The 21,915-nt window shown below is 51.7% G+C and overlaps 3 protein-coding genes across 3 annotated transcripts; 2 read left to right on the top strand and 1 right to left on the bottom strand.

The window, feature by feature from the left end:
• Positions 1 to 8,757: 8,757 nt before the first annotated feature.
• Positions 8,758 to 14,446, top strand: Coro1a (coronin 1A). The gene is made up of 11 exons (XM_076840662.1): positions 8,758 to 8,878; positions 10,422 to 10,620; positions 11,720 to 11,842; positions 11,938 to 12,067; positions 12,175 to 12,359; positions 12,517 to 12,636; positions 12,865 to 12,969; positions 13,082 to 13,227; positions 13,318 to 13,375; positions 13,488 to 13,703; positions 14,229 to 14,446. Exons 2-11 carry the CDS (start codon positions 10,423 to 10,425, stop codon positions 14,331 to 14,333), a joined length of 1,386 nt encoding a protein of 461 aa, XP_076696777.1. The 5' UTR covers positions 8,758 to 8,878; position 10,422; the 3' UTR covers positions 14,334 to 14,446.
• Positions 14,447 to 17,070: 2,624 nt separating this feature from the next.
• On the bottom strand, positions 17,071 to 17,735 carry Bola2b (bolA family member 2B). Its single transcript, XM_076840667.2, has 3 exons — positions 17,571 to 17,735; positions 17,386 to 17,483; positions 17,071 to 17,212 (listed from the first exon to the last, which is right to left on the bottom strand). Exons 1-3 carry the CDS (start codon positions 17,631 to 17,633, stop codon positions 17,113 to 17,115), a joined length of 261 nt encoding a protein of 86 aa, XP_076696782.1. The 5' UTR covers positions 17,634 to 17,735; the 3' UTR covers positions 17,071 to 17,112.
• A 137-nt stretch (positions 17,736 to 17,872) lies between these two features.
• On the top strand, positions 17,873 to 21,631 carry Slx1a (structure-specific endonuclease subunit SLX1A). Its single transcript, XM_076840663.2, has 6 exons — positions 17,873 to 18,270; positions 18,749 to 18,800; positions 18,904 to 19,242; positions 20,253 to 20,380; positions 20,546 to 20,633; positions 20,715 to 21,631. The coding sequence occupies exons 1-6, from the start codon at positions 18,083 to 18,085 to the stop codon at positions 20,742 to 20,744; spliced, it is 825 nt and encodes a 274-aa protein (XP_076696778.2). The 5' UTR covers positions 17,873 to 18,082; the 3' UTR covers positions 20,745 to 21,631.
• The last annotated feature ends 284 nt before the right edge of the window (positions 21,632 to 21,915 follow it).

The following is a 21,915-nucleotide window of genomic DNA, read 5'->3' as shown; positions in this document are numbered from 1 at the left end:
ATTTGCAAGTAATATATCTGATATTAAATTTGTATCCAAAACATAAGTAACACTGACATCCCAATAATAAAAGACATAATTCAATAAAAAAATGGGTAAAGAATCTGTATGGACATTTCTTCTAAAATACACAAATGGCTAATAAATGCCTGAAAAGATGCTCAACATCTTTAGTCATTAGGGAAATGTGAATAAGTAACAGAATGAGAAACCATTTTAAATCCACTAGGGTGGCTGTATAACTTAATCTAATTTGAAAGTTAGATGATAAAATGTGTTGGCAAGCCAGGTGCAGTTGTGCATGCCTGTAATCTCAGCTGCTTGGGAGGCTGAGGCAGGAGAATCGCAAGTTTCAGGCCAGTCTCAGCAACTTACTGAGGGCCTAAATAACTTAGGGAGACCCTGTCTGTAAATAAAATATAAAAAGGGTTGGCGATGTGGGTTGGTGGTTAAGCACCCCTGAGTTCAATCTCAGGTATCCAAAAAAAAAAAAAAATGTGGACAATGATGTGACAACATCAAACCCCTCTAAGGTGCTAATAGAGTTGCAAAATGGGAAACAATATTATCTCCCAGCTCTTAAAATCAGGCAATTCTATTGGAAACAATATAACTAAAAAGAATTTGCAAGGGAAAGTTTAATTTGTTGCGAGATTGATGGGAATGTTTGTTGCGAGATTGATGGGAATGTATCCAAGTTTGTAAAGTGAGAGAATGTGGCTTAGAATTCTGACCACAGTTGGCATTTCTGAGATAGCTACAGTTGCTTGTGAAATCTGTGCTTGTAGAGAAGCCCACTTCTTTGGGTTCTATAACAATGTGACAATTACGAAGTCACCCTCTCCTCTTCAATTACTAGGATAGCCAATGATAGGCATAAAAATACATTTATTGACTGATAAAAAAGAAAAGTCCTGGCCTAGAGGGCTTCAGCAAAACCTGAACAAAGGTGTTCAAATAATGTCATGAGGAATTTGTCTTACCAAGACCTTGGTAGTTTCATTTTCAGGGGGGCCCCTCCTTGTGCCATTTTGTCAACCAGAGCAGAAAGAAATCTCTTTCCCAGTAGTTCCAGCTCCTGATGGTCTTGGGAAAACTTTCCTCAGTTTATAATGGGCCATAAATCCTTCTCTAAATTAATGACAATGGGCAGGAGGAGGTGATAGTGTGTTTTCAATGGCCAGGAAGTTAATGGCCATGGGGACAGAGGATGGAATAGCCATGAAACAAAATGGTGAAGGCAGAGTGAGCACAAGTTAACTGTTTCTTAACAATGTTGGAAAGGAGAGGATTGATTTTTATTGGATGCCAACCATATATGGGGTCCTGTGGTGGGAAAATAAAACAGTCTGATAGGAGATCAGGACACATAGACAATTATATCTGGATTTGTAAGTGACAATGGTAGTTTTCCTTTACTATAACAAAATCCCAGAGGCTGGGTAATTTGTGAAGACAATAGGTCTATTTAAATTCACAATTTGGAGGAGGGAAGTCAAAAAAGCATGGCCCTTGCTCTGGCAAGGGCCTCTCTGACTGCTTTATCTGATGGCAGATGGCATCATGGTGGGAGCATTTGTGGGAGGGAGGCAGCAGCCACCTGGTGGGGCAGGAAGCAGGGGTGACTGGGGAATGACCAGGCTTGTTCTTTTATAGGGATCCTGTCACTGGAACTAACTTAATCTCTTTGTAGGGCAGCACCTCCGATGACCTCCCACTGGGCCTCACCTTTGAAAGGTACTGCCATCTTTCCATATGACCATGCTGGGATCGAGCTTCCAGTGCACGAACCTTTGGAGACAAGCCATATCCAGACTGTAAGGAGCCATCTGAGGAGTGGTAGTATGTGTAGCGGGTGTCAGGGAAGACTTCACCGAGAGGGACATCCTGATCTGCGTCTTAAAGGATGGGTGGGATGCACAGAAGTTTAGTGGTAAACGAGGAGAAAGGGATCTCGGGCCCATGCCAGGGGCAAAGAATAAGTAAACCAAAACCACAACAACAAAAATGGAGCCAGTGTGGTGGCATGCCTGGGGACCAGCCACCCGGAGGCAGAGGCAGGAGGGTCACTTGAGCCCAAGAGTTCAAAGCCAGCCTGGGCAACATAGGAAAACCCGTCAAAAAAAAAAAAAAAAAAAAAAAAAAATTGGCCAGAAAAATCCACATCCAAACCAAAGACATTTTTAGTTTTGCTCACACGACATTTTTAGAAGTTTTAGAATTAGCTGCCAACGTTGAAAGATCTGGAGCTTTCACATGAAAATCCCTAGCTTTAATTTATCTTGGGAAATCAGGTCTGACATTCCTGCATGGCAACGAAGGTCACTCTGTATCAGACAACCACACCACCTGCCTGTCCTCCGTGGTGGGTCCCAGACAGCTTCATATCTTTGCAACTGTCCACACAACGGTCCCCTCCCCATGGACTCGGGGGTGGTCCTGCAAGTGTGTTACCAACAGAATGTGACAGGAGTGATAGAAATAGGCTGTGACAATTGCTGGTGGGGCACTCCTCAAACCCCAGAATAGGGCTGGGAGAGTGTCCACCTTGGGAGCCACCAATGGGGCATGTGGGTCAGAAGCCAGAAGCGCAGGGGGCAGATCTGGGCCCCAGAGGGAGGCGGAGAGTTGTTCAGCAGATGTGGATGAGTCAGGGTGGCTGGTGGGGGTGCCTGGGGAAGGGGCGACTTGACCCATGACATGTCCAGCAAGGGAAGAGATGCCCTGAAGGGGATCAAGAGAGAAAGCTGGAGAGAGGAAGAGGACGGGGGAGAGCAGGTCCCTGTTAGATTCCAAAGGAGAGGTGTTCAGAGGGAGGGGGCGGTCAGCAGCTTCAGGTGGCCGCCAAAATGTGTTTGACGTGTGATCAGGAGAGGGTTGGTGGCCTGGGCGATGGCGAGTCTCTGTGGCAGCAGACAAGTAGGTGAAGAAGCTGTGGAGGGGGAAGTCAGACTGGGTGTCAACAGCTCTTTCAAGAAACTTGAGTGTGAACTGCAGGGGTGAAGAGGAAGTGGTGTGAGGTTGGCAGGTCCCCGCCCCCTGGGAGACCTAGTGTGTTTTTAAACACTGAACAGAGGGTCCTTGGACAGGGAAGTTGGCGGTGCAGGAGAGGGGCTACAGGACAAGAGGAAATGGGAAGGACTGTCCAGGAGGGAGGAGGAATTAGCCTGGGCCCCTGTTGGCCTCTGCCTCTGCAGTGATGGCCCGTGGCAGTTAGAGAAGCCGGAGATGAGAGCTGGTGAGGACAGAGCGGCTGGCACAGTTCTCATTTCGCTTCTCCATAAAATAGGAGCCACGATCATTTGGTGACATCGAGGATGGCATCTTCAGCAGGAAGCAGCCATTGAGGTTGACTTGGGCTCCAGCCTGGAGACTTTGACATCCTTCCGTGCGTCCTGCTGAGGGCCACAACTGGCTTCCGGGTGTGACAGTCAACGCTGAACCTTTAGGTCCAAGGAAGACCATAGAAATGAGGAGGCCTGGGGGCCTGGGAGCTGGAAAACTGACTAAGCCCCCCAGACTTAGCCCACTTCATCTGCTCTTAGCCTGCGATCGCCCATGCTGCAGATGTCCCCAGAATCTATTCCTGTGGAGGCAGATTTGAGACTTGCTCTGCTGTCTCCACACAAGGCCACCTTGTTAATTAACTCCTTCTGTGGTGCAAAACTCATCATTTCTGGGCCTGGAGCTCAGGCCGAGAGTAAGCCCGGTGAGCACAAGCCCTGGGTTCAGTCCCCAGCACCACCAAGAAAGCTCAGACCTCATCATTTTGGCCATTGGATGACTACATTCAAGATGACAGTGATCACAATGATTATGGCAAGAACAGGGAGAAGGTGGTGCTGCATATGTACTGCATCATAAGCAGGAGATACAGAATGTCTAGTCCTACTTTTGGTGATGGTAAGATTGATTGATGGTGCCAGGTGCAGTGGCACATGCCTATAATCCCACTGGCTTGTGAGACTGAGGCAAGAGAATGACAAGTTCAAAGTCAGCCTCAGCAGCAAGGCCTTAAGCAACTCATTGAGACCCTAAATAAAATATAAAATGGATGGGGATGTGGCTTGGTGGTTAAGCCTCCCTGGGTTCAATCTCCTGTACAAAAAAAGATTTTTTTTTTTTTTTGATTGAGGGAATCTTTCTTTTCCTGGCAATATGGAAGTTTGAACATAACCAGGGTATTATGAAGGTAAGAAATTATTGCTAAATATTTTGGGTGTAATTATATATTACATTATGGTATTGTGGTTGGGTAAAATAAAAATCCTTGTCTAACATACAGCATGGGTGAATTTCAAAACACGCTGAGTGGAGCTGGGGATGTGGCTCAAGCGGTAGCGCGCTCTCCTGGCATGCGTGCTGCCCGGGTTCGATCCTCAACACCACATACAAACAAAGATGTTGTGTCCGCCGAAAACTAAAAAAAAAAAAAAACAAAAAATAAATATTAAAAACAAAACAAAACAAAAAACACGTTGAGTGAAAGAGAAAACAAAACACACACAACCAAACCCAGATCCATACTTATTGATTTCATTTATATGGAACATTCTGGAGCAAGCAAAATGAATCTACAAGTGACAAAAAACAAGCACGGGTTGCCTCAGCAATGGCAGAGGCTGGGGACTGACTGTGGAGGGATTTTGAGGGTGATGGAAACATTTTGTATTTTGAATGTGGTGGTGATTGCATGGATATGTACAGCTGTCAAAACTAATTGAATCATGCACTTAAAATGAATGTTTTATTGTATGAAAATTAAGGTGTATTTTGATGTTTGTGAATAAAGTTGATTTTAGAAGGAAATAAAATTACAACTAGAATAAAAAGAATTCATTCTTATAGTCACAAAACTGTAATATGCCTCCGGGGGGAAACTAGTAATATGTGACTACAGATAAAATTATATTCAAGACAAAGGAGAAGACCTACACATATAGATAATGGACTGTGTTCATGGGCAGATGTCTAGTGGTCATCCCAAATTACTCTATAAATTAAATGTTTTGTTGAAAGAGCTGAGTTTTTAAAGTTTGTATCTGTTACTAATAAATACTGAAGTGGCATAATGTTTGGGATTTGGCTTAATATGTTCAAAGAAAATAATGTGAAAGAAGAAATGAAGAAATCAATATTTATCTTATGCTGAGAATTGTGGAAACTAAATGAGGGGGTACAAGAGAGTTTATTATATAATTCTTTTGATTTTATATATTTGGAATTTTCTATAGTGGAAGATTAAAAGTATAAATGACTCAAATTTTTAAAAATAGGTAAGATAAAACCTTATTTCTCCCAGAAGTTTTTTTTTTTTAAAGAAAAAAATCTAACTAAAATTTAGTTAAAAAAAAGAGCAAAATCCAGCAAAAAAGAAAATTTGTTACTTCACATAACAAAGACTTGCTTCAGGTATAGGTGGATCCAGGGTCTCAGACAGTGTCCTCAGGGCTCTGGTTTCTTCTCTTCCTTTCTTGGCCCTAATGGCCTCTAGATTGGTTCTGTTCTCAGCTTGCTTCAGTTGAAGGTGAGATGACTATTAGCACCTCTTAGACTTCTACTCTGAGCCAACCAGCAGGAAGCTCAATTAAAGACCTGGAATTAGTTGCAGGGCACTGTTGGCCTGGCACAGATCATCTGCATTTATCTCTAATATCAGGGAGGTGTCTCATTAGCCTCTGAGTCCCCTACACCCAGCACACTGCCTGGGACACAACTGGATGGATGGGTGGATGAATAGATGAGGAAAGTATGGAAAATACCAGTCCTTTCATGTGTACATAGAGAGCTCTGCAGATGAGCAGAAAACTCCCAGGAAGTTGCAGGAGACCACAGCATTTGGGGGCAATATGGCCATCGCTGTCTCCATTAGGAAGGCCAGGGTAGAGGGGCAGGGTGCCAACGCTCATGTGGCGCTCACCTGCACAGCGCCTGGCATTCACTATACATTGTATCAACTCATCCTCAGACTGTATAAAGTGAGATGGAAGCTAGGGTCCCCCAAGGTCCTCTGACCCCACCCTGCTCTGCAGTCTCTTTAGGGCCAGACAGAACAATGTACTGGGAGCCTTGCTAAGGAGTTTGAACTTTGCTCTTCATTTCGGTCTGTCCATCTTTACAGTGTATCTGGTTCCTTGGAAGGGCCTCTGCTCCTCTTTGCCTACAGAGCAGGTAGATCGGTCAGAAATGACACCTGCAAGTGCCATAAAATTAACTGAAACTTCTTGGCTTATATGGAAAAGTTATTGCTTTATATAACAGCAAATTTAAGGGGTTCAAGCACAGCTTGATCCAGATAGTCAAATGATGTCTAGAATATGTCCTCATGTCTTGCTTCTGCAGTTCTCTGCGTGGGCTTTCCCTGGCCAGCTTTTCTTATGTGGTGACAAGATGGTTGCTACTAGTGCTGTGATTACATCCTTACAGCTTACTAACCCACGTGGAAAGAGAGCTGCCTTTTCCCAGCAGCTCCAAGATGCCTCTGTTTTGGTCTGCACAGGCTGGAATCAAGCATCCAGCCCTGAGACAGAGCAAAGGCTTGCTGTGGCTGGGGAAGCAGGGACCATGGCTCCTCCGAGACCCCCTTCCTGAACCTCACGGACAGTCACTGAGGAAAGGTTGATTCCCCCAAGGAAAATCCAGGAGCTGCCACCAGGAATGGAGCGATGGTAAGATGCTAGGTTGGCAGCAGCCAGACAGGCAAATGCCAGTTCAGTGCCCTCGTACGGAGGCATTGGCCTCTACCCAAACACACGGCGAGCTGCGTGGCACGGTCCTCGCCGCCTACCATGGATCTTGTGTTCTGTGGACATCTGCTTCCCAGAACTTCCTCCCACTGGCCTTGCGTCTGTCCTCTGCAGCAGCCCCGTGCTGGCCGCCCCCTTCCCACGCTGAGGACCAACTGGCATTTGAAAGCAGCCTGAATCTGTCCCAGCTTTCTCTCTTCAGGCCCGTCAGACTCACCACCTCTAGGGCAGGTCTTTCAGGTCCTTCAGCATGTACTCATGCTCTGTGTGGGCACAAGACCCTGCAGGGCTGAAGACAGTGTGTGCCCCACTGTATCTGCTATTTAGGGGCCATTGTAGGGATTAAATGAGCATGGTAAAGCCAGGTGCAGTGGCCCTAGCCTGTAATCCCAGTGACTCGGGAGACTGAGGCAGGAGGATGACAAATTCAAGGCCAGCCTGGGCAACTTAGAAAGACCCTATCTCAAAATAAAAAATAAAAAGGGTTGGGGATGTAACCCAATGGTAAAGTGCCCCTGAGTTCAGATCCCAGTAACACACACATGAACACACACACACAGAGAAAGGGGTAAAAAAAAAGTGAGCAAAGTATAGTGTTTAGAACAGTACCCAGTACACAGTAGTTGCTCAATAAACACCAGCTGTTATCCTTGTCACTTCAGCTGCAGACTGTACATTACAGGCCCTGTCCCACACTTATTCAGTGGCAGGTTCTTGGGTTCAACCCTTAGGTTTTTACAATTGAATAACTGCATAACTCTTCCACGTACATTGTCTCATCTGAATCCCATAACTGAGGAAACTGAGTTTGAGAGGTTAAGCCTCCTGCCCCAAATCACACAGCCCATCAATGGTGAGGTAGGAGTTCTTGCTGTTCCTTGAACTCCTTCCTACCACGGGGCTTTGGCCTCAACTCTGGTTGCTGTTGGGCCTACCAGATGGTCTTCTGGCCACGCCTACTGGCTCTTCCTCATCCTCTCAGGTCCAGCCCCAGTTCTCTACGTGACAATGAGAAGCGCTAACATTTACTTAGCACTTGCTATTTTTTTTTTTTTTTTTTTTAGCACTCGGCAGGGAGGTGCTTCAGACTCTCCTTTGGTTATTTTGGGAAATCATTCCCATAACCTTGTGAGGCACGTGTGGCTCAGCTACAGTCAGGAAACAGGCTGAGAGAGGTTAAATATCCTGCCCAAGGTCACTCAAAAGGAGTGACAGCCAGGAGCCACACTGGTACAACAGCCCGATTCTAGGCCTTTCTTGCCTTCCGTGTCGCTGCTTCCGTGTGTCCCTGGGAATCCAAGGAAGGGCATGGGCTCTCTCCTCTTGAGTGTGACGCTGGGCGCCTACCTCTGCTTGGCGCCCTTGGGGCCATCGTGGGCTTTTCTCTTCCACCTGGTGGAGAGCTCTTTAGCCGCAGGAGCCCGACTCATTCGCCCCGGTGGCCCCTGGCTCACAGCAGGCGCTCCATGACGCCCAGCTATTTCACTTGTCCCTCGCCCCAGCCCTGTGCAGCAGGAGGGCAGGGTGCCCCGGGTGAAGAACTGAGGCCCAGAAAGGCCGAGCGACTCCCCAGGCTACCCATTAGTCCATTAGGAGTAGCGACCAGAGCCCAGCTCCCCTTGAGTCTGGTCCGCGCAGGGCTGTCCCTCGTCCGGCCCCGGCTCCTTGGGTCCCCTCCGTGCGGGGGAGAGGATGGCGACGCAGACTGGCTGGCGAGAGCGCGGGCCTTGGGAGCTTTCACGAGCCGGGGAAGGATGGCGAGGAGGCTGGGGGCGGCTGCAGGAGGGAAGGAGGAGCGGAGTATTTTTGCATTTGACGTTCAAAGAAGCGCAGAGTCGAGGCCCAGGGCATCTGTTCGGAGCTGGCAGCGCACAGCGAGCTGCTCGCGCAAAGAGGCCAGCGCTGCTGCGAGTCCCGCGCCGGCGGCCGCCTCCGCGGAGGGCAGGGCCAGCCTCTCCCGAGCTCCGCCCCAAAGGGGCGCCGCCACCGGAGGAGGCGGGCGACGGCCGCTTCTCATTCATTGTCTTGACAGAGCATCCTCAGCCGGCCAGTCTCGGGCTCCGGCAGCGCCTTCCTCCTCCTCCTCCTCTTCCTCCTCCATTGGGGGGATCTAGCGCATCTCTCTGCCGCAGGTGAGGCTGGGGTCCCTGGGGCGCGGGGGCGACCGGCTGGAGGGACCCGGCTTCGCTGCCTTGGGCCACCTGTGGGGCCGGCGTGAGCGTGGGAGCAGCGGGCTGTCGGACTGTCAGCCGCACCTGGCTCAGCCGGGGACAGGGAGCCGGCCCCTCGGTTCTGGGGAGGCCCCCGGGCTTGAGGACTGCGAGGGGCCAGCCGAGGGTCCCAGAGTGCTCTGAGGTGAGGGTGAAGGGCCACCGCGGCCAAGATGGAGGTGGGCACGCCGGGAGGGGCCGCGGCGCGCGGGGGGCGGGCAGAGGATGCCCAGCGCCGACCTGCTCAGAATGCGAGGGTCTGGGCGGCGGGGTGGGCGCCTGGGTGGGGTGAGAGGAGCTGCTGCCCCAAGCTTGGAGACAGGAAGGGCCTGACAGCAAAACAAGAAAAGACCAAGTTCCCCTTTCCGTGGCTTCTGGGCCTGGTACCTGCGATGGGGGAGGCGGCAGGGTGGGGCCATGGCTTCCTGTGCCCCAACCTATGGGGCTGCCCTCTCCCCAGGCTGCTCACTTGGGATTCCTGTCCCTTATTTGAACCTGGGGCTCTTGGCTCATGCTTCTCACCTGCTTTCCGGTAGGCAGACCTGGGAGTCTCCTGAGGGATCCCAGCTTAGGCAAGGGGGCTGTGGCCCCGAAAGAAGGGACAAGGCCCCAAGGCAGAGCAAATGGTGAGACTGCGGAGGTGGACAGGAGCTCTGGGCAGGGTGCCCTCAGCATGGCAGCATAAGCCCCTTCACCAAGCAGAAAGGTGGTGTGATCGGGCACCAGGACGGCACCCTGGAGCCCAGGGAAGCACTGGCAAACCACCCCAGCTGGACCTCAGAGAAGTCAGCGTGGGCCTCTCCCTTCCTGTGTGTGGTTCCAACGCGGGTGGAGATGGCACTCAGGGGCACCTGCTCTTTCGCTCTTTCTGAGCGGAGGCGTGAGGCAGAGGTGTGGGGAGGAGGAGATGCTGGGACTCGAGCCATCACTGCTTCTGGTGCCCAGAGACCTACTGGGGACGCCATCCCGCTGCCTGGCAAGCCCACACACCACTTCCTCCTGTGTGCCAGCCCTGGGTCCGGAGGTTGGAGAGGGCCAACCTTGCCCCTGCCTTTAGGAGGGTCCCCGTGTGGGTGTGAGAGAAGTGGGCTCTGACACAGTAGGAAAGAACCCACCCTCCAGGCACAGGGGCTGGTGCCCCAGCGTTGGCACCATGGGAAAGGAAGCATTCTGCATCCTGAGCCCGTCAGCCAATGGCACACACTGGGTGCTCCACGCACCCGGCTGCTTTGGGCTGAGGGTACAGGTTTGAGATGGGACTGAGTGACCCAAGGGTGCAGCAGGTGGGCCGTGGTTTAGACAGGAGTGAGGATGGGCTGAGAATCGTGAGCGGGGTGATGGGCAGCATGCTGTCGGCCATGGAGTGATGCCAGGATCCTAAAAGACAGACTGAGGGGGACGCAGGGATCACTGTAAGGTCAGAGTTACCCTGAAGGGGAAAAATTCTCAACCCCTGTGCCCCTAGGATGAGCCGGCAGGTGGTCCGCTCCAGCAAGTTCCGCCACGTGTTTGGACAGCCAGCCAAAGCGGACCAATGCTACGAGGATGTGCGCGTCTCACAGACCACCTGGGACAGTGGCTTCTGTGCTGTCAACCCCAAGTTTGTGGCCCTGATCTGTGAGGCCAGTGGGGGAGGGGCCTTCCTGGTGCTGCCCCTGGGTAAGGTGAGCCACTGGAAACTTGGGATAGCAGATGTCTTCCTGGGAAGGCCTCTGTCACCCGTGGCACTGGGTGGGTGGGGGGACTGAATAGGTGATTGTCACTTAGCCTTCCTGGACCTCAGTGTTGTCATCTATAAAACTGAGCCGGGCCAGATATGGCTCCCGCTCCCTCCAGCTCCTGTGTGCATGGGTTGTGTGGAACCTGAAGCTCATGGGGCACCAAGAGAGGGCCGCATGGAGACCTGCAGACCCAGGGCCAGGTCTCCCAAGTCTCAGTCTAGGGCTTTGTCCTCCTGGAAACACAGGGAGGGCTGGGATAGAACCTGAAACTTGGTGAGTAGTAGTATTGGGGCTGGGGACTCTAGGTCTGGGTCTGAGCAACCGGCTGAGCCTCTGGTGATGGAAGAGGCCTCCCTTCTCTCTCCGAGCCATGCCCCTTCCCCCTGCTGTGTGTGACCTCCACCCCAGCACACTCCTGTGTTCTTTGATGGGTGAGACAGGAAGGGGAGATGGGTTCTTAGTTGTTACCTTAAAAGGGCTGATGGAAGCAAACACAAGAGGAAGTGGTTGTCGGGGTGAGAGCTGGGCCCGCGCCCTGCGCGACTCTCCACACAGGAAGCCCTGCTGAAGCAGCTGGCCCCGGAAGAGGCCATTTCCAAACCTCTGCTCCTGCCTGGGGGGCCACTGATGGCAGACTTCCTTGGTCCCTCTTCATCTGGAAGGACACATCCTAACAGCCCCAACATGGACACAATTCCCTGGAGAACCCCAACCTGACCCCTGACTGGTCTAGACCCTTAGCCTGATGTGCCCCTGGAGACCTCACTCAGGGAAGTGGGGGTGGGGATGCTGGCCTTCAGAGCCAGCATAGGGTAGGGACAGAGACAGGCAGGCCATGGCCAGGATCTCACATAGCATGGCTCCCCGCACCCTATGCTATTTGCAGCCAGCCCTCCTGGGATTGGGGCAGGGAGAGCAGACCCCAGGCCCTGGCCTACCTCCTGGGAATCCCACAGCCTGTTCCTCTGCAGGGGTGTGAAGAGGTTGGACTGGGTTTGGAGGGTCAGAGTGCCTCCACCAAAGGCTCTGCTGTGCCCTCTAGACTGGACGTGTGGACAAGAACGTGCCCACAGTCTGTGGCCACACAGCCCCTGTGTTGGACATTGCCTGGTGCCCACACAATGACAACGTCATTGCCAGTGGTTCTGAGGACTGCACTGTCATGGTGAGTGCTGGTGGGGGGTGCTCAGGTGCTGGGTAAGACTCTAGGATGGAACCAACATTCGGAGTCCCAGAGACTCACTCATTGCTTCTCTGCAGGTATGGGAGATCCCTGATGGCGGCCTGACGCTGCCCTTGCGGGAGCCTGTTGTCACCCTGGAGGGCCACACCAAGCGTGTGGGCATCGTGGCCTGGCACCCAACAGCCCAAAATATACTGCTCAGTGCAGGTGCCGTGGGGTGGGAGAAAGGGGAAAATGGGGGGCGGGGCTGGTGGCTGACATAGAGGTGGTGGGAAGCTCATGGCTTCTGACACAGGGGTGGTGGGATTATGCAGGTTGTGACAACGTGATCCTGGTGTGGGATGTGGGCACTGGGGCAGCTGTGCTGACACTGGGCCCAGATGTGCACCCGGACACAATCTACAGCGTGGACTGGAGCCGCGATGGTGCCCTCATCTGCACCTCCTGCCGTGACAAGCGTGTGCGCATCATTGAGCCACGCAAAGGCACTGTTGTAGCTGTGAGTTGCCATGAACCCTGACCCTTGACCCTGCGACCATTAGCCCACTACCCCCATCCACCAGACCTGTGGGTACTGTACTCCCCTGTCCCCACCTAGGTCTCCTCGCTAGGGTGTGTGGATGGGTGTCTGACCTACCACCACCCTCTCCTTGCAGGAGAAGGACCGTCCCCATGAGGGGACTCGGCCTGTGCACGCTGTGTTTGTATCAGAGGGAAAGATACTGACCACGGGCTTCAGCCGCATGAGCGAGCGGCAGGTGGCGCTGTGGGACACAGTAAGTGCGTGATGGGAAGTAGGGTGCACCTGGGCTGGGAATCGAGGCTGGAGTCCCTGCCCTGCTACTTGCCTGGCCAGATGGCCCTGGGCCTCAGTTTCCCCAATTGAGATGGGAATTTCCAATAGTTGGTCTGGGAGGGTCCTCACCTGGTCATGCCCAGTGAGGATCACCATCACAGGACCTGACATGGCCCAGCCTGTTCTTATCTCCCACCTGTCTGTACAGAAGCACCTGGAGGAGCCACTGTCCCTGCAGGAACTGGACACAAGCAGTGGAGTCCTGCTGCCCTTCTTTGATCCTGACACCAACATTGTCTACCTCTGTGGCAAGGTGGCTCAGCCAGGAGGGGTTGGGGGCTAGGAGATGGGCAGGAAGGGCTTGGAGGAGCTGGACTAGAGGCATCTGTTGGCGCTGACCCTCCCTTTGCACGTACCACCTGCAGGGTGACAGCTCTATCCGCTACTTTGAGATCACCTCCGAGGCCCCATTCCTGCACTATCTTTCCATGTTCAGCTCCAAGGAGTCCCAGCGTGGCATGGGGTACATGCCCAAACGTGGCCTGGAAGTGAACAAGTGTGAGATTGCCAGGTGACTGACCCTCACCCCTGATCAGGGCTGGCTCCCAGGGCAGCACTGACCTGCAGGCTCCAGGCGCTGCTCACCTTCCTGTTTCCGCAGATTCTACAAGTTGCACGAGCGGAAGTGTGAGCCCATCGCCATGACAGTGCCTAGAAAGGTGATGGTCCCGTGTCCCTTCCTGGGCTCCAGACTGGGCACTGATCTCTTGGGCTTGTAGGGTGGTATGGTGACATTAGCACTCCCATAACTATCCCTGGCCTTGCCCACAGTCGGACCTGTTCCAGGAGGATCTGTACCCACCCACAGCAGGGCCTGACCCTGCCCTCACAGCTGAGGAGTGGCTGGGGGGTCAGGATGCTGGGCCCCTCCTCATTTCCCTCAAGGACGGCTATGTACCCCCCAAAAGTCGGGAGCTGCGGGTCAATCGGGGCCTGGACAGCACACGCAGGAGGGCAGCGCCGGAGGCCAGTGGCACTCCCAGCTCGGTGAGAGGCGGGCGGGGAGGCAGAACGGGAAGATGGTGAAGTGGGGAAGGGGCTGCATGGAGGGGCTCAGTACTCCAGGGGAAGCAGGCTGGTGTCTGGAGCTTTCCAAGGTCACAATGGTGGGGCAGCTTGGAGTGGGTAATACAGAGGCCTCAAAAAACAGGACTTGGAGCCGGGTGTGGTGGTACACATCTGTAATCTCAGCAGTTCAGAGGCTAAGGCAAGAGGACTACAAGTTCAAAGCCAGCCTCAGCAATCTAGAGTGGCTCTGCACAACTCAGCAAGACCCTGGCTCTAAATAAAACACAAAAAAGGGCTGGGATGTGGTTAAGCATCCCGGTGTTCAAACCCTGCTATCAAAACAAAAACAGGATTTGGGTTTACAGGCCTACAACTCTCTGAGCAGGAACTGGCTGACAGACAGAAGGGCTCAAATTCTGGGTCTCTTGGAAGGGGGTTTAGCAGATGCCAGGTTAATGAGGGACTCCAGAAGGAGCTAAGCCTAATCTAGCCTGGATCACCCAGGATGCTGTGTCCCGGCTGGAGGAGGAGATAAAGAAGCTGCAGACCACAGTGCAGGAGCTGCAGAAGCGCCTGGACAGGCTGGAGGAGACAGTCCAGGCCAAGTAGAGGGCACAGGGCCTTCAGCTGAGGGAGGCCACTCACAGCCCTCCATTCCCACCCAGGCCTCAGGCTATCATGGCAAAGAAGAAACAATAATAAAATGGCTTTATTTTCTTGTACTTCTCCAGACTCTGATGACTGCTTACTTGGATGCTGGGCCTGCTAAACTAACCTACCTTTGAGCTTCTCCCTTAGCATCCCTGATGGAACTGTCCCCATCAGGGCTGTGGGGGGGGTCCCTCTCTGAATACCCTATAGCACAGGCTGTTGGGGGAACCCACCCACATTGATGTGGGTTGGGAGCTTGCTCTTTGTTTCCCAATTCCTTGTCAGAACTGGCAGGCCCTTGCTGGGGGTATCCGAGCAGAGGTAAAGCCCAAGTTATTGTGGGGCATAATAATTGTTTAGTATCTCTTGCTCAGGACTTAAGGGTATGTATTTCCAGAGCGGCTCCCGACATCAGAAATTCCCATGTTTACCTCAATTCTGCTGTGCCTAGTCAACCAAAACATCAGGTTGCTCAGGACTGTACTGACACTGCTGCTTGTGGGGACATGATCCAGTGAGCACTGCGCACTGGTCATCTTTCAAACTGCAAACTCAAAGGATAAAAATAGCAAGGCTTTCTGTAAGGAAAGAGTTTAGAAACAGTTTGCTGTAGGTCAGATTGTGACTCACAATCTAAGTCTCCATTTTTGTTCAGAAATTCCCCTTATAGCACTACTACCTCTTGGGGCCCTTTCTATGGGTTCTGTTGGGGTGTGGCTTCTGTGAAAGGGGGACCTGGCAGGAATAGGTCTGTAGGACCCTACCAAGAGGGGGCTTAGGGCTGGGCATGGTGGTGCATGTCTGTAATCCCAGCAACTTGGAATGCTAGAAGCAGGAGGATTGCAAGTTTGAGACCAGCCTCGGCAACTTAGTAAGGCTCTAAGCAACTTAGTGAAACCCTGTCTCAAAAATAAATAAATGACTGGGAATGTGGCTCAGTGGTAAAGCACCCCTGGGTTCAATTCCTGGTACCAAAAAAAAAAAAAAAAGTTTGGGGCCAGGTGCAGTAGTACATGACTATAATCCCAGCCACTTGGGAGGCTGAGGCAGGAAGACTGCAAGTTCAAGGCCAGTCTGGGCAACTTACCAAAAACAAAAAATAAGGCGGCCTGGGAATGAAGCTCAGTGGTAAAGTGTCCCTGGGTTCAATCCCTAGCATGCAAACAAACACAAATATAAAGAGAGGACTTGGGAATAGGTTTTGATGCCCAATTCAATTTAGTGGATGATGCCCACTGAACCAGGATGACACAGGGCTGTTTGGAATGGGTGTCTTGGCCACAACAGAACTTGGTTCATATCCTGCAAAAACAACAAAAGCTCATTCCCAGCCCCCATGTCATCAGCATGTCACAGAAGAAAGCTATCAGGGTAGAGACTGCTGGGTACCAATGTACAAATGTTCCTGTCTGCATACTCAGGCCTTCAGTCTATGTAAGTCGTGTGACCCGGCACAAGTCACCTCTCCAGGCCTCAGCGGGGAATCACGGAAGGGCAACCATCACAACTGGGCGAATGTAATGGTAGATCCCAGCATGGCTGGAGGCTGGGCCTCTTAAAGGAGTGACACTCCTTCTCTGCATTTCTGTTGCACTATGGGGATGATGGGCCCTTCTAGAGTTCTCATGAGTAGACTCACTAGTTTTGGTTCAGGAGAACTTAAAAATTTTCAGGAAATGATCCCTTGGATCCAGAAAGGTTGTCTGTAACCACCATGACTCAGTTCTACCAGCCCATTCTCTCCCGGAGGGAAGCAAGAGAGGAAGGTAGGGGATGGAGGAAATTGACGGACTAAAAAACTAGCTTCAAAAACACAGGTAACAAAGTGGGTGAGATGTGTGAAACATCTCATTTCTCACTCTTAAAGAGACTTGGGTCCAAATGGTTCACTTGGTGTCCCTCCTGAGTCTCAGAAAACACTGTACAAGGTTCTGCCGACCCATGGTTAAGACTGATACAGATGTACCTTCTCCAGTTTTGTGCCTTATTTTCCTGCTCTATCCCTATGTCCTAAGCACATCCCACATTCCTGAAAAATTCATGGTTCTCACAGGGTACCTGTGGATACGAAAGTCCAGGGCTATGAAGCTAGTGGGACTTCTTCCAGAAGGGGGCCACAAAACATCAGCACACCAGCTGGTGAAGAGCCCCAGCTTAGCCTCACTTCCCTTGAGGTTTGTGAAGGGCTGAGGGGGTCTGAGGGGGATGCTTCTGATATTGCGGTGATGCTGAGGAGAGAGACCATTTTGTTCAGCTCATCAGGGTTCTCAAATCCTGAACACTTTCTCATCTCTGAATTTTTACTAATATTTGCAGAACTAGGGATTGAACCTAGGGCCTTCCACAATGCTAGGCAGGCACTGAGCATATGCCCAGCTTTTATTTTATTTTGAAATAGGGTCTTACTAAGTGGACCAGGCTGCCCTTGAACTTTCAATTATCCTGCTTCAGTCTCCTCAGCAGGTAGAATTCCAGGCATGATTGGGTGGGGAGTGGCAATACAGATTCTTAGGGGTCTACAAGAAAGGTTTGCAAGGCAGACTCTGGAAGGGACCTAAGGATAGAATTTCATTTTACAAGCTGGACACAGAGGCTACATGGGGAGCGGAACTTGAATCGAAGCAAGGCAGAGAGAAGCCAAGCAGTACACTCAGCTTCAGTGCCCCTGCCACACACAACACACAGACACAGAAGCTGGCCCTGATTTGTCATTTAATGCTGCGCAGGCATCGGTCCCTCATTTCTGCTGCTCACGAGCCCACTGGTCTGGAGTCAAAGTTTTCTGCTCAAAGGCATGGATGTGCGGGAGCTCTTCTGCTAGGGACGCATTCACCAGCCTGGAGTTGAGAAACGGCAGGCTGACGCCTGGGTGGCGGTCCCCGAGGTTCTACGCTCCAGGGGTCATGGGCCACGTTGCTGGGGTAGGGGTTAGATAAATGGGAATGCGGGAGTGGCTAGGGTTGTGGTCCTGGAACTGGGGCCGCGATCAAGGAACAGTTTCTGCACTTACCGGTGTCTATGAAGCAGTGGCTTCCCTTCGAACTTAGCCGAAACCACCAGGACTCGGAAGCTGGTCGCGCAACGGCCAGGAGTCGTGTCCTCCACCTCCTACCGGGCAGAAGGATGGGGTTCATGCCCAACCCGCTCCCAGGCCTCCTTTTCTCTCTTGGGGAGGGTTCAGACGACTCAACTCACCACGTGCTCCGCCTCCAGGTCCCGCTGCAGCTTCTCCCGGAGGTAGTCTGCGCTGAGTTCCATCGCCGCGGCCCGGCGGGGATAGAAACCCACCTAGGACCGGCCTCGGTGCCTTCCGCCCTTAGTGGAGCCACTTCCGGTAAGACATCTACTTCCGCCCTCAATAGGGCGTCCTTAAACTCAGCACTTCCGCCCTCAGACTCGGGTGAAATGCCAACAGTCAAGGGTTTTCGCGCTTACCATCTGTTAGCCAATCAGAGTCTGCGGGACGACCGACCCTCCCCGAGCGCACGCTCATTGGTTGCCTCTAGCAGTCTGCAAAGAGGTCTGGGTTTTGTAGCCAGGTGTGGCACCGAGCTCCAGCTCGGAGACGGTGCACGAACCCATACTGTTGGCGGGCTCAAAGGTGCCTCGCTGTCGCCGAAACAAGCATGTTGCAGTCCTAACTACCCAGCTCTCCCCGCGGTTACAGAACTCACCCCCAGCTTCGGCCCCTGACCTACAACGTCCCGATGGGTCCCACGGGGAGCGAAGCGAGGCCGGAGCGTTTCTTCGGCGTCTACCTGCTCTACTGCCTGAACCCTCGGCATCGGGGCCGCGTCTACGTGGGGTTCACGGTCAACCCCGCTCGTCGGGTCCTGCAGCATAACGGCGGTCGCAAAAAAGGCGGGGCCTGGAGGACCAGCGGGAGAGGGCCCTGGTAGGGCGGCGGGTCTCAGGGCTGGCTTCTGGGAGGAAGAAGACCCGGCTGGGCAGAGGCAGGATAATAGGGGCGGGGCAGGCCTGTGGTGGCGGGCAGGCCCAGTAACTGGGTGGGGCTACCCCGAAGGGCGGGGCCGGGAGACCGAGCCCGGTGCATCTGGGGGGTCAAGGGCTTGGCTGCTAAGTGGTCTAGCGACCGGGGACTTGGTGAGCAAGTTCTGAGACAGAACAGATCCTAGAGAGAGAGAGAGGACCCAAGGACTGTTAAGTCCTTGCGACTGGATGAGGGGCCTGAGGTTGGCAGGAGTGAGGGCATGTACCTGCACGAAAGGAGGGGAGCCTCGTCGCTAGGCTTGAAGCTCGTGTGAGGATGGCCCTTGGTGGGACTGGAAACGTACAATGGATAGCGATTCGGCATCACGTGGGGTGTGTGTGGGTTGGGGGCTCACAGGCCGCTCGCTTGTTTTCCTCCCCAGGGAGATGGTGCTTATCGTGCACGGCTTCCCATCTGCGGTGGCCGCCCTTCGGGTAAGAAAGACAGTTGGGTGGTGGACAGATGAGTGAGCTCGCAGTGTCACTATGCGACTGCAGTCTCGGCCGCCCCAACGCTCTTGTCTTTCCCGCCCCGCAGTTCGAGTGGGCCTGGCAGCACCCGCAAGCCTCGCGTCGCCTGTCACACGTGGGGCCGCGCTTGCGAGGCGAGGCAACCTTCGCCTTCCACCTGCGAGTGCTTGCTCACATGCTGCGCGCGCCACCCTGGGCGCGTCTCCCGCTCACACTGCGCTGGTTGCGCCAGGACTTCCGCCAGGATCTCTGCCCTCCCCCACCACCACATGTGCCGCTGGCCTTCGGCCCGCCGCCTCCCAGGGCCCAGCTTCCGAAGCGCTGCGCTGGGCCTGTGGTAGACAGGGAGCGTGAAAAGGACCCGGGCGCACAATCCTGTTGCACTCTCTGCGCCCGCACCCTTGAGGTGAGATCCGTGCCAAGTAGGGGCAGGACTGGGGTTCAGAAGATTTGAGGTCAAGACGTTTGTTGAACAGACATGCAACTGACACGTTGATTGGCAGCTCTGCCACGCAAAGTATGTGCATGGTTCCTGGACCCCTCACTACTAATCTAGGGCCCTGGTCATTTCCCTTTGAGTGGAAGGTGCAGTTCTAGACCTTCAGAGTTGACCATGTGCCACCAACTCAGTGAAGCCTTTCCTCTCTATCTAAAATTATAGCTTTTTCTGAGCTGGACGCAGTGGTGCACACCTGTAATCCCAGCAGCTCCGGAGGCTGAGGCAGGAGGATTGCAAGTTAAAACTAGCCTCAGCAATTTAGTAAGACTCTGTCTTAAAATAAAAAGGGCTAGGGGGCTGGGGTTGTGGCTCAGTGGTAGAGTGCTTACCTTTCATGCATGAAGCACCACATAAAAGTAAATAAATAAAAATAAAGATTAAAAAAAAAAAAAAAGGCTAGGGATGTGGCTCAGTATTAAGCGCCTCTGGGTTCAATCCCTGGTACCAAAACCAAAACCAAACAAAAAAAGCTCTTAAGTCCTTTTTCCCCCCTTTTAATTTATTTGTTATGGTATAGTGGATTAAACCCAATGCATCCCCAGCCCTTTCTGTTTTTTTTTTTTTAATTGTGGGAGACACAGTCTCCCAAAGTTGTCTAGACAGGCTAAGTACATGTGATCGGTCCCCCTACCTCAGCCTCCTAGTTACTTGGATTACAGGTGTTGGCCACCTTATAGGGCCCACTTTTGCCCTTAATTCTTATTATTGTCTCACATGCTATATTTTATTATTTCCTAATCAGCTTCCCCACTCTTCACACTAAACTCCAGGAGGGCAACTCTTATTCACTCACTTAGCACAGAGTAGGTGATCAATCAATACTTAACAAGTTAACAGATGGAGGCCTGGCTTCTGATCTCTCAATAATAAATAGCTTACTTCCAGTCTTCCTTTCCGTCCTTTGCTACCTCTGACAGAATGAAGACAGTCCCCTGTGTTGCCCTCATCCTGGCTGTCCCCTAAAGACCCATGTGATCTGCCTGGCAGAGGAGTTCCTTCAGGAAGAACCAGGGCAGCTTCTGCCCCTAGAGGGCCAATGTCCTAGGTGAGTGCTATCCTCTTTCCCAGCCTGGCCTAGCTCTGGGGAGAGGGTGCCCAGTGGTCCAATCCAGGCTGGGGCAGATGATTCCTTGGCGACCCAGGGCCAGGGCTGCAGGGGGCTTGAGAAGCTTGATGCTGTATCGTCTCCTACCAACTGCACCCTTGGCAGCTGTGAGAACTCACTGCTTTGGGGAGACCTGATCCGGCTGTGCCGGATGGGCACTGAGGAAGAAGAGGATGGCTCAGAATTAGAAGAGGTGAGGGGTGATTCTGGCCCCCACTCCCTTCATCCACCTCCATCCCCTAGGCTGCCTTTGACCAAGCTCTTATCTCCATAGGAACACTGGACAGACATGCTGGACACCTGATCCTCAGCCTCCCCAACCCTGATCCTATGATATTTCTGTCCCCCAGTGGCCACCAACCATACTGGACAATTTTTATTTGAATACAATAAAATATTTTGAGTTAAGGGTAACTTCTGATGTCTGTGGGGAGGTCTGAGTGAGGGGAACAGAAATGGGAGGAGAGCCCATTGGCCTTACCATGTGTCCAGCGTCTCTCCTGCTTGGAGACTTTGCCCGGCTTGGCATAGAGAACATACAGTACACATTCACATCCACGACTCCGAGTCTCCTGACCTCCAGTGTCCAGAGACTGAATTTTTTTTTTTTTTTTTGCCTCAACATAGAATTCTTTATTTTGTATAAACAGCACAGTAGAAACATCCCCACTAACACATAAACCTATATATAAAACATAGACTATCTCTAATATATTTTTCCCTTTATATGGTAGCATACTAGTGTATGCAAGAGAAAGTATTGTTGGTGAGGCAAGAAGGAAACTGATTGAGGCAATGACTAGTGAGCCAGGCATTAACATTCAAAAACCAGGCAGACATGAATTTTAATTAGAAAAGCAGTATCAAAATAGTTTCTATGACATGGGGATTTACATGCTTCAGTCTACATTCCTGATAGTCTAACTTTTCTCAGTCATGGTTCTTTGTCTTTGGAGTGGTACTATACAGGTACAGAGAATGCCTACCTAATACCAGATTTTCACCATGAAAAATCATAATAGAAATGACGAAGCTTCAATATGTCAAAATGCATTCTACTGTCATGTATAACTAATTAGAACAAGTTAAGAAATAAAATAAAAAAACAGTAAAAATAAAGCAAAAAAAAAATTGAAACAACAAAGCTTAAAAAAAAAGAGTATGCTGGATTTCAAAAGATAACAATTTTTAAGAAAGCTTAACATAAATACTCCAAACAATAGGCTTTAGAACATCCTGTGTTTAGGAGTAAACATTCACTTGAGCCATTTGTCAAATTCTATGTAGTAATTTGTTTCTCAAGGATCCTTTTATCTCAGGAAAGTCCATAGTCATCTGATTTCTTCTTTACCTAACGATCTGTTGTCAGCCTACTTTTAACAATAGAAGGGAAAACTGGTATATATTTTAAATCAACTGGTTCTCCTTAAGTCTTATAGTTCCTATTCTATTTCAACATCATGGTGAACATTTTC

Source organism: Callospermophilus lateralis, chromosome 19 (assembly GCF_048772815.1).
Source record: "Callospermophilus lateralis isolate mCalLat2 chromosome 19, mCalLat2.hap1, whole genome shotgun sequence".
NCBI lineage: Eukaryota > Metazoa > Chordata > Mammalia > Rodentia > Sciuridae > Callospermophilus > Callospermophilus lateralis.
Note: the sequence above shows the minus strand (reverse complement) of the source record. Positions and strands in the feature narration are given on the sequence as shown.

Bases quoted from the DNA above. Each gene is read 5' to 3' on its own strand.
- Coro1a (XM_076840662.1), top strand. From the start codon at position 10,423: ATGAGCCGGCAGGTGGTCCGCTCCAGCAAGTTCCGCCACGTGTTTGGA. The intron at 12,637-12,864 runs GTAAGTGCGTGA...CTGTCTGTACAG, and splicing joins AGGTGGCGCTGTGGGACACA to AAGCACCTGGAGGAGCCACT. The intron at 12,970-13,081 runs GTGGCTCAGCCA...TACCACCTGCAG, and splicing joins TTGTCTACCTCTGTGGCAAG to GGTGACAGCTCTATCCGCTA.
- Slx1a (XM_076840663.2), top strand. From the start codon at position 18,083: ATGGGTCCCACGGGGAGCGAAGCGAGGCCGGAGCGTTTCTTCGGCGTC. The intron at 20,381-20,545 runs GTGAGTGCTATC...CACCCTTGGCAG, and splicing joins CTAGAGGGCCAATGTCCTAG to CTGTGAGAACTCACTGCTTT. The intron at 20,634-20,714 runs GTGAGGGGTGAT...TTATCTCCATAG, and splicing joins ATGGCTCAGAATTAGAAGAG to GAACACTGGACAGACATGCT.
- Bola2b (XM_076840667.2), bottom strand. From the start codon at position 17,633: ATGGAACTCAGCGCAGACTACCTCCGGGAGAAGCTGCAGCGGGACCTG. The intron at 17,484-17,570 runs GTGAGTTGAGTC...TCTGCCCGGTAG, and splicing joins ACCTGGAGGCGGAGCACGTG to GAGGTGGAGGACACGACTCC. The intron at 17,213-17,385 runs GTAAGTGCAGAA...TCTCAACTCCAG, and splicing joins CCACTGCTTCATAGACACCG to GCTGGTGAATGCGTCCCTAG.